The following is an 11567-nucleotide window of genomic DNA, read 5'->3' as shown; positions in this document are numbered from 1 at the left end:
AATTGACAGATTTGACCTTTAGTCGATGTTTTGTGCAGAGCATGAGCTATAGAGGTCGAAATGAAGTGATTCTAGTGACATTAAAAGCTAACATCCATACCTTTCTGGACATCAAAGGCAAGAAAATAAAATAAGGAAGAGCATGGAAATCGCAGCCTTCAAAGTCAAATCTCGCAATCTGCCAATGTTGACCTTCATCCATTCAAACTTGAATATCTGGAGCTACAGAAGTCCAACTTATGCACACTTAATTTGGTTGGATTCCTGACTTAAAGGGATATAAACACGCCAAATTTCAGCCAAAAAAAATGTCATACGAGGGAGATATGATTTTTCAAAGATGACAACTGAATTCTGCCAACAAACAGGTTTCGTGAAGAAACGAGTCCAAATTACATTCTGAAGCATCTAAACCGATATCCAAGTTTTTATTCCAGCAATTTAACTCCTATAAGTCAAAGCTTGAAGATTTCATGCAAGGCTTTTTCTCCTTTTTTAGGAAAATAGTTATTCAAGTACTTAAATGTAAACAGTCTACTTAAGGGAGGACTATTTTATAAAATAAAGACTAGGGTTTCCTAGGATATAAAAAGAATGAGAGAATAGAAGGGGGGTAGCCAGCCAACAAGAGAAAAAATGCCCCCTCCTCTAAAAAACCCTAAATCATGCATTCTTCCTTCTTTTTGATTAGTTGTTCGACAAACATGTAAGGCTAAACTCATTTTCTTGGTTGCAAGGACATGGAAACCTTCGGATTTCAAGAACTGTGAGATTTATTTTATCTTTTCTTTTCAGTTTATATGATGAATATGTTTGTTCTCCTATGCTTATTTTTCATATGGTTGTTTATTTTAATTGTTAGAGCGGACTCTAAGTTATTATTGTAGACAATCTATTGCTAAGTTTGATATCAAAACCGGAGTTGTGGTATATGAACTTGTGAAGCAACTGAGTTTAATAATTGTGGCGGATCTATGTTATTAATCTTAGGGAGAACATTCAATCAAATCAAACATAGACTGCAGACAGTTATGTTTTCTTGATTAATCAACTTATCTAGTTCTTAAGGCTGCCATTGAATTAAATTACTAGTGTGGACACTGTGATTGTTTGATGGTTAGGGTTAGTTATACGGCGGATCCGTTAACTAACCAATGTTAAGAAGAGATAAATATTCATAATATAAATTGATGTTTCGTTTCCATGATCAGTTCTGATTTCTATAGGTGGATGTGTGCTTGCGACCAAGGTTTGTTCTCTTGATAATTTTCTGATTTTATTAAATTTTATTTCATAGTTTTTTGTTTTATTTTGCTTTAGCCTATATAACATCCAAACCCCCCCCCCCAAATTGCATATCATTTAGCATAAAAATATGACTTGAACCTTCCTCGTGGGATCGACCCCTTGCTTGCTCTATACTATCTTGTGTGTTGTGTTTCAAGTTAGGGTAATTAATTTGTGTGACCGCAACATTGCAACATGCCACCTTTGGTGGATTGTAGTGATAAGGAGATTGCATATTCAGTTAAGGGGGAGGCCTTGGTTATAAGGCGTGCACTGAACATGTAGATCAAAGAAGATGAGGTAGATCAGCAACGGGAAAATATATTTCACACTCGATGTCACATCCAAAACAAGGTATGTAGCATGATAATCGATGGAAGTAGTTGTGCTAATGTAGCTAGTGATACCCTTGTGCAGAAATTGAATCTTAGTTGTATTAAGCATCCTAGGCCTTATAGATTGCAATGGTTGAATGAATGTGGTGAAGTGAGGGTTACTAAGCAGGTATTGATTACGTTTGCTATTGGGAAGTATTCTAATGAGATTTTGTGTGATGTAGTCCCAATGCATGCTAGTCACTTACTTTTGGGGCGTCCATGGTAGTTTGATCGGAAAACGATTCATGATGGGTTTAGAAATAGGTTCACTATTGTAAAGAATGGTAAAACCATCACTCTTGTACCTCTTTCTCCAATACAAGTGTATGATGATCAACTGAAACTAAAAAAGGAATGTGAGGATGGGAAGAGTGGAAATTCACGTGAGGACAATGGTGAGAGAAAACCATTAGATTCGGCTAAACCTAAATCATTAATTAAACCAGTTGAGAGTGAAGGTAAAACCCGAGGACTGAAGAAAGTAAGTTTGTGTGATGATAATAGTGTTGAAAAATTAAAGAAATAGCCTAATTTTTATGCAAAAGGATCTCAAATCAGATCTGCTCTTTTCACTAAGAAGCCGATGATCTTACTTGTGTATAAGGAAGCTTATTTTTAACACTAACAATCTTGATTCTACTATTCCTAGTGTGGCTGTTTCTTTGATGTAGGAATTTGATGATGTATTCCCTGAAGACATCCCTAATGGATTACCACCATTAAGGGGGATTGAACATCAAATTGACCTTGTGCCTAGAGCTTCGATTCCTAACCGTGTAGCCTGTAGAAGCAACCCCGAGGAGATGAAAGAGCTTCAAAGGCAAGTAGATGAGTTGATGATAAAAGGGTACATTCGTGAGAGTATGAGTCCTTGTGTTGTGCCAATGCTACTTGTACCTAAAAAGGATGGAACATGGAGGGTGTGTGTTGATTGTCGTGTCGTCAATAACATAATGGTAATGTATCGACATTTTATTCCTAGGCTTGATGACATGGTAGATAAGTTACATGGATCATGTATTTTCTCTAAGATTGACCTAAAAAATGGGTACCATCAGATTAGGATGAAAGAGGATGATCAGTGGAAAACTGCATTTAAGACTAAGCATGATTTGTATGAATGGTTAGTCATGTCGTTTAGACTTACAAATGCACCTAGTATGTTTATGCATTTAATGAATCATGTATTGCGTGTGTTTATAAGTAAGTTTGTTGTTGTGTATTTTGATGACATTTTGATCTATAGCAAAAACTTAAATGAGCATCTTAATCATTTATGTAATATACTTAATGTATTGCGTAGTGAGCAATTATATGCTAATCTTAAGAAGTGTACCTTTTGCATGGAGAAAATTGTGTTTCTCAGCTATGTCGTAACTGTGCAGGGTATCGAGATGGACGAGGAAAAAGTTAAGGCCATTCGGGATTGGTCTACACCAAAATTGGTAAGTGAGGTAAGGAGTTTTCATGGACTTACTAGTTTTTATAGAAGGTTTGTGAAGGATTTTAGTACTATTGCTGCACCTTTAGCTGAAATTGCAAAAAATTCTATTGGATTCAAATGGAATGATGAACATGATAAAGCTTTTAATTTGTTGAAAGATAAACTTTGTTCGGCACCTATTTTAGCTTTGCCAGACTTTACGAGAGCTTTTGAAGTTGAATGTGATGCATCAGGTATTGGTATACAAGCTGTGTTAATGTAGGATAAGAGGCCTATTACATATTTCAGTGAAAAACTTAATGGGGCAGCTTTGAATTACCCTATATATGACAAGGAGCTCTATGCCTTGGTAAGAACTCTAGAGACGTGGCAACATTACCTGTGGCCCAAGGAGTTTGTCATACATTATGATCATGAATCATTGAAGCATTTGAAAGGGCAAGGTAAGTTGAGTAAGAGACATGCCAAATGGGTGGAATTTATTGAAACCTTTCCGTATGTGATCAAGTATAAGCAAGGAAAAGAAAACATTGTGGCTGATGCACTTTCACGCAGGTATGTTCTTTTATCTACTTTGGATGCTAGATTTCTAGGATTTGAACACATAAAAGAATTGTACAAGGATGATAGTGATTTCGCGAATGTTTACAATGCTTGTGAAAGTTCGGCTTTTGGAAAGTTCTATAAACTTGATGGATATTTATTTAAAGAGAGTTGTTTGTGTGTTCCATTAAGTTCTATGCGTGAATTGCTTGTGTCGATACACGACGTCGGGCAACGGCTCCACTTTTTTGTTTATTTAACAAAAAAAGATTTTTTTTGGTTAGGGGAAATGAAGATATTATTGGAGTCACCATCTAGTAATATGAGGGAACTAGAAATCCCAAATTAGACACTAGTCCTAGAGATTCAGGTATTGGGTTAGTTATGATTAAGGGAAGGTAGACACCACCCTTAAAACATCCTTTCAGGAGAAAGGTTACCCTTACTTATGTGTTTTCTATTTGTTTCAAATGATATTATATTTCGAGCTTATTTGCAATTTTGTTTTTTTAAATAATTAACGTCAGTCCCTAAAAATAGGAGACTCGTCTAAAATATCAACGTTTAACCCTAAAAAGGAGATTTACGTCTGAGTTATCAAAAAAAAAATCATGGACATAATCCATATTTGTTTGGTATTTAAACTTTTTTGATATTAGTCCTTTTCTATAAAAAGAGACGTGTCGACAAACAATATTTGTTTATAAAAACAAATATTTTGATATCATTAAAAAATAGGTATAACTATTCTTGAGAAAGTTGGGCTTTGCACCCACGACCGATAAATATGATAAGATGGGTGTTGGACCCATGTCGTTTTTTTTTATAATTTATTTTTTTGTTTTATTTTTTTACATGCAAGAAAATTTATATACAACATAAAAAATGTTAGCAATCTCAAAAAAAAAAAATTACCTGAGTGCCACTATATAGGTAAAAGACTGAAATACCCTAGGATTTTTTGAAAAATTACAAAAATGCCACTGGCGGCGCTTGTGGCTCACGCGCGGTTACTACTGGCAGTGAAATTTTTCGGTTAGATTTCTGGCCAACCAATGGTCGATTTTGGTAGATCTGAGGTCGAGGATTCTGATGGTGGTGGTCATGACGGCCATTGATGGCTGAAGAGGGAGAATCAACGACTTGAAGCTTCGGTGGCCAGCAACGATCGCGACCTTTTTCTGGCCAGATGAGGAGTCTAAAACACTGAAAAAGGCCTGGGTTTTTCTTTATACGAGGTTGGCGACCTTTCTGTGGTGGTTCGGAGGCTTGAGACAGCTGGAAATGGGAGATCGGATGAGAGAGAGGGAGTCGCCGGCGAGAGGAGAGAGAGACTCAGAGATTGTGATACGGTGCAAACGCGTGTATGGTGTACCGATACCACTGAAGGCTGTGAGCCGTTGGATCTCGGATGAAACGATCGTACGGCTGTAACTGGCTTGATCTACAGGTTGATCGGACGGTCCAAATGAGGAGAGTTGTGATCTGGTATGGCGCGGTGTACCGAAAGCTCGGTACACCGAGTGACGTGGCACAACGGGATCAAAGGGAAGATTATTTCAAAGGCCGAGATGGGTTTGGGTTTTAATATAGTGTGGTAAGCCCTATTGTATCCTATTAAATCAAAGGTCTAGAACTAACACTTGAATCCAACAGTTGGGATATTTTTGGTATTTTTCAAATTATTTTTAAAAAAAAACAATATCCTACTCTCATGAAGAAAAACTAAAAAAAATATGAATAGTACACTCTCTTCTCTCTTTCTTTTCTTTTCTTCTTTTTTTTTTTTTTTCTTTTTCCTTCTGCTTTTGTGGCTATTTATAGCCAATGAGAGGACAACTCATTTATTTTGAAAGAAAAAAATGCACCGTTGCAACTAACCCACCTGCTATAATAAATTTCTAAATTATTAATTTTGTTTTTTTATATATAATAATAAATATTTATATGGGTAAAACTAAAAAACTTAAATCAGTATTAGAAAAAGCCGTTTCAACCGCTAACACAAAAAAAACATTTGATGGGTATCAACCTGGTGAACCGGATTTTGACCGAAAAATGATGGTTTGACCCGAAAATGATGGTTTCGACCCGAAACGTCATGAAAAATCATTTTTTACCCTATTCAACATGGTTTGACCCGTATTGACACGGTGTACTCGATTTTGATAAAAAGTGACAGTTTTGACCCGAAACGTAATGAACACTCATTTTTTACCCTGGTCGACATGGTTTGACCCGTATTGACCCGATGAAATCAGTTTTTTTATGAAAAATGACGGTTTTGACCGAAAATGACTGTTTTGACCCGAAACGTCATGAAAACTCATTTTTTACCCAGGTCGACATGGTTTGACCCGTATTGACCCGGTGAAATCAGTTTTTTATGAAAAATGACGGTTTTGACCGAAAATGACGGTTTTGACCCGAAACATCATGAAAACTCATTTTTTATCCTGATCGACATGGTTTGACCCGTATTAACCCGGTGAAATCAGTTTTTATGAAAAATGATGGTTTTGACTGAAAATGACAGTTTTGACCCGAAAAGTCATGAAAACTTATTTTTTACCCTGGTCAACATGGTTTGACCTGTATTGACCCAGTTGACTCAGTTTTTTATGAAAAGATGCGGTTGACTCGAGAAAAATATATTTTTGAATTTTAAACTTTTTTCTTAATTTTTTTGGATTTTTATGAATAATAATAGAAATAAAATAACATTAAAGAAAATCTTAGTGAATCAAAAATTGGGTTACAACAGCTTATACATGAAGCACATGGAGGCGGGTTGATAGGGCATTTTGGTGTTGCTAAGACTTTAGATGTGTTGCATGATCATTTTTATTGGCCTAAAATGAAAAATGATGTGCGACACATATGTCATAAATGCATAACTTGTAGGAAAGCAAAGTTTAGGACTCAACCACATGGCTTGTATATCCCTTTGCTTGTACCTAAGGAACCATGGGTAGACATTTTGATGGATTTCATCTTAGGTTTACCTAGGTCAAAATGGGGTAGGGATTCAATTTTTGTAGTTGTTGATAGGTTTTCAAAGATGGCACACTTTATTCCATGTCATAAAACTGATGATGCCACTAACATTGTTGATTTGTTCTTTAGGGAGATAGTACGACTTCATGGGATCCCTAAGAGCATTGTTTCTAATATAGATGTTAAGTTCCTTAGCTATTTTTGGAAAGTGTTATAGGGAAAATTGGGTACTAAATTGTTGTTTTCAACTACTTGTCACCCCTAAAAAGATGGACAAACCGAAGTAGTTAATAGGACCTTAACACAACTTTTGTGTGCTGTCATTCAAAAGAACTTAAAGAATTGGGAAGATTGTTTGCCATTTATAGAGTTTGCATATAATTGTAGTGTGCACTCTACTACTGAATTTTCACCATTTGAAATTGTGTATGGATTTAACCCCTTAACTCCAATGGATTTGATTCCTTTACCTATTGATGAAAGGGTTATTTTGGATGGTAATCATAAAGCGCAGGTGGTGAAGACACTCCATGAGAGTGTGTGGCAACAAATTGAAAAGAGGAATCGTGTGTATGCGACCAAAGCCAATAAAGGGCGCAAACATGTTGTCTTTCAGCCTGGCAATTAGGTGCATATGCGCAAGAAGCGATTTCCGGCCCATAGGAAACCAAGGCTACAACCACGAGGAGATGGGCCATTTTAGATCCTTGAGATGATCAATGACAATGCTTATAAAGTTGATTTGCCAAGTGAGTATGGTGTTAATGCTACCTTTAATGTTTCTGATCTTACTCTGTTTGATGTAGGTGATGATTTGAGGTTGAATCCTTCTGAAGAGAGAGGGGATGATGCGGATCAGCCCAACACCAAACGTAATTATGCCAATGACCCATTGGAGATGCTAATTGGGCCAATCATAAGAGCTAGGACAAAGAAGCTTAAAAAAGCATTGAATGGGCTTGTTCAGAACATATGGAGCAAAATGGACCTAGAGGGGCTTGGGATATTTAAGGAGCATGAAGGACAACCTTTAATTTATCTAGTTCAGGTCCAAAAAGAGCCCAATTCGTGTGGAACAAGGGGTTGATGTTCTGACGCAATACCAGCCTTGTTAGGCTTGTTTTGTTTTCTAATGCTACAATGATAAAAAAAAAAAAAAAAAGTCAGCAATTTATTCTCATAATTAAGCAAGGAAGTTGGCCATATTTTATTCCTAAAGAGGGGATGACTATTTAAAGCTTTTCCTAACTTAGGAAGGAAAGTAATTAAATCAGCAACAAAGAAGGAAATTTGTTTTTTTATTTGTCCTAGTTAAACAAGGAAATCCAAGCTAATCAAGGACATCAAAGGAGGGTAGCAACACAAATTTTCCAAATCAGATTTTTCCTAGTTTATGTAGGACTTCTTAAGGGTGACAAATATAATTCTAGCATATTTAGGATGGTAATTTTCTGATTTTTATTATTTTCTTCTTATTTTTTGGGTTATCATTACTTATTTGGGTCAATTGTAAGTGGGTTTTTTCATAACCCAATTTTTTACCCTTTTATTTTATTATTATTATTACTATTATTTTATTTACTGAAAAATGATAATTAAAAAAAATGATGAAAAAAATGTTGATGAAAAAAAAATAAAAAATGAAGAATAAATTAAAATTTGAGTCAAGGGCAACATGATTGGAAGTTTTGGGGTTTAATTAAACTTTGGAATTAATTTAATCAAGGCTTTAATTGGAGAATTGATAAGTTTGGAGACTTAAATGAGCTTGGAATTAATTTAATTAATCCAATCAAGGGTTTAATTAGAGAATTGATAAGTTTTGAGACTTAATCGAGCTTGGAATTAATTTATTCAAGGACTTCATTGAAAAATTATCAAAGTTTAGGGCCAATTCTTGTCAAATTTGAAAGAAATTAAAACCCAAGGACCAATGTGTAAATGGCGCTGAGATGCAGGGGTTCAATTACAATTTACCCAAGGACTGGACTGTAAAAATTCAAAATGTCAAGGATCAAAACGCAAAACACCAAAAACAGTGTCGTTTCTAGACACTGTTCATCTTGCTGCCCATCGCCACCATTACACCTGCAATCAGTGGTTGAAACGACATTGTTCTCTGGCTATAAAAGCCAGAGAACGAAAGGCCACAAGGGAGAAGAGAAAAAAGGGCAGAACCGAGGGGAAGAAGAAAAAGCCATGAACAGCAGGGGGAAGAAAAACTGGGGAATTGGACTGAAAAGGGGACGAAAAACAAGGAAGACAAACCCAGAAAAAACAAAAAAAAAAGCTAAGAAAACACAAGACACACACAGCAAAAACCCAGACCCAAATTTCGAAAGGAGAAGCCAGCACCGTCCTCTATTCTTCATCACAAGGACTGAGGAACCAGGGGAAAAACTAAAAATAAAAGCAGAACCGAGAGGCTGAAAGCAAAAACAGAGCAGATACCGGGAGCCAAAAGAAAAACGAAGGGGTGACATAAATAACAACCCAAAAGACAGTGGAGCCATACCGGGAAACAAAAGAAAATAGCCACCATACCATCGTCTTCGTCGTCGTCCTCCGCTGCATAGGTAAGTTTCCATTCTCTGCATTCAATAAAACTTTCAAATGCAGTGTGAAGGTAATTTAATTACCTTCACACTATTCATGCACGCGTGAATTTACTTCATGCGTGCTTCTTCTTCTTTTGCCCAGTCGAGCCACTGGCTTGGGCTAGTGGCCGGGCCGGGCTAGCCCCGAAAAAAATATGTTGGGCTGGATATGCTGGGCTGGGTCCAGCCCAGCCCTAAAAAAATTAAAAAAAAAATAGAAAGTGTAGAAATAAACATTTTTGCATGTCTTATAAAAAAATGTATTTTTATCAATTTATTCACTGATATCAGGATCAGAAAAAATTATATATATATACTGATTTTTTTTTACTACGAGTTTTTACCAACGCTAGAGTTGGAATTATTCGTGGTGGAATTTTTGTCAACGCCAGAGTTGAAATTATTCGAGATCAAATATTTACTGGCGCTAGAGTCGGGAATATTATAAGCAAATTATCATGGCATAAACCAATAATTTTTTAGTAATTTAAGACAAAACCAGCAATGCAGCCTGTCTCATGCATGAGGTTTAAGGGGTGATAATATCTTTCCTTTTACGTAACCAGTTCCGAACCATAGAATCTCTGTTGACCAATTAGGATTCCTAATGACCATAATACTAGGTGGCGACTCCTCAAACAAGACTTTTTCCCTAAAATAACAAGATACTAGAAATCTGTTCTTTTTCCATAATCAAGATTATTTTTAAGGGCCGCCGCGATGTCGGGTGCAGCAGGCTTCATATAAGTTCACCTAAGGGGGGTCCATTAGGGTTTATTTTAGTTTGGAGTCATTATAAATAAGGGCATAACCAGACATGTAAGGTTAGACAATTCAAATTAATAAAACTTCTTGTTGGCCGCACTTTGTGTGTGTGTGTTGGTGAGATAATCTCCCTTCCATGGTTCTCTAAAGAACTGAAAAACAACTTATCGAAGAACAACTATCTTCGTGGCATCATCCTTATACTTCTCGTTCATGAATCAATATTCATTAGGTGGGGGTTTTCCGTTTTCAATAGTGCTGGTGCCTAGGTATAAATTATATTTGTGTCACACTCCTATCAAACCTGATTTACTTGGCTTTCCAAGAATCAGTGTCTTTATGTATGGGTTGCGTGACCACGTGACCACGAGGTTCGCTTCAAGTTATTCCTTAAGTGAGAGCTAATGATGTCAAGAATCTTGACATTAATATTTCTAGAAATAAACCCAGAAGTTATGGAAAGGAAAATTTGATTGACTATTTTGAGTTGGAAATAATCAATGACATCAATCAGTGACATTGATGTCAGCATTCATAATAAACTTGATTAATTAGTCCCGATATGGGTGACTAATGACACTAATGAAATTCATTAGAATCGGCACCTCCTTCCAAGTTTTAGGGGAGATGTGTTATAAGGGTGTCCTTGATGAGGAATAATAATAAGTGTTAATGAAATAGGAATCGAAACCTTGAAGGGAGTATTCCCTTTGGCCTTAAAGAGGTGAATATTGATTGGAAACTGTGGAATAAAATGGGAGGGAATTATTTGGTGATTCCCAAAACAATGAACTTAAAAAGCATTAGGCGGGAATTTTAAGGAATTAAAATAATATATAACATTGCATATTTATTTATATGTGTCATTTGATCTTCTCTTTTTACAATATTGTTGTCTTAATATAATTATTATTTTTGAAATATATTATGTTGTTACAGGTCCTTCATATCCACGACAAGAGTAGTATCTTAGATTTTGTATTTTTTGTTATTTAGAATTTAATGGATGTTAATGTATTTTGCATCCAAAAACTAAAAAACATGAATTGTAACAACATCCTGAAACTTAAATATTTGAATGTAAATCTTAGTATGTTATGTATGTGACCTTTATGTATGTTGTCTTTGCTACCTAACTATTAAGTAATGGTCTATGATAAGATATGGTTACTTGTGATATTATGGTTGTATTTTTGGAATATAATGGCATGGGAATCTTAAATAGTTGGGAGATGATTTAATTATGAGTATTACTAATATACAGGTTATTGTCGATAACTTGGGACCTCCTGATATAGGGGAGACTATCGAAATTTCGGTGATCGTGGTACGAATCCAAAAAAAAAAAAATTACCATGTGCCTCCCAACTTTCTATGATTAATGTGACAGTCCTGGGAATGAGGATGTTACACACTTAATGAATAGAACATGTCCTTAGGTTATATGTGCTATCTTTATTTTGCATTAATGCAAGCCCTTCTTGAAGCATCTTGAACTCAAGACTTGTAGGAGAAACAATGATTGCCACTCAAGAAATTTTCATTATAGAGTTTAAG

General features: G+C 35.7%; 1 protein-coding gene across 1 annotated transcript; it reads left to right on the top strand.

The window, feature by feature from the left end:
- Nucleotides 1–1650: 1650 nt before the first annotated feature.
- On the top strand, nt 1651–7735 carry LOC140954738 (uncharacterized). Its single transcript, XM_073405421.1, has 9 exons — nt 1651–1791; nt 2336–2620; nt 2723–2787; nt 3031–3109; nt 3371–3551; nt 4867–5003; nt 5102–5226; nt 7036–7268; nt 7455–7735. The coding sequence occupies exons 1-9, from the start codon at nt 1651–1653 to the stop codon at nt 7733–7735; spliced, it is 1527 nt and encodes a 508-aa protein (XP_073261522.1).
- The last annotated feature ends 3832 nt before the right edge of the window (nt 7736–11567 follow it).

The sequence above is a fragment of the Populus alba genome, chromosome 16 (genome assembly GCF_005239225.2).
Source record: "Populus alba chromosome 16, ASM523922v2, whole genome shotgun sequence".
Lineage (NCBI taxonomy): Eukaryota > Viridiplantae > Streptophyta > Magnoliopsida > Malpighiales > Salicaceae > Populus > Populus alba.
The sequence above is the reverse complement of the archived record's forward strand: the minus strand, read 5'-3'. Positions and strand labels throughout refer to the sequence as shown.

Excerpts from the sequence above, each read along its gene's own strand:
- LOC140954738 (XM_073405421.1), top strand. The coding sequence starts at position 1,651 with ATGATAATCGATGGAAGTAGTTGTGCTAATGTAGCTAGTGATACCCTT. Across the intron at positions 1,792-2,335 it reads AAGTGAGGGTTACTAAGCAG|GAATTTGATGATGTATTCCC; the intron begins GTATTGATTACG and ends TCTTTGATGTAG. Across the intron at positions 5,227-7,035 it reads TATTTCAAAGGCCGAGATGG|TGTGCACTCTACTACTGAAT; the intron begins GTTTGGGTTTTA and ends ATATAATTGTAG.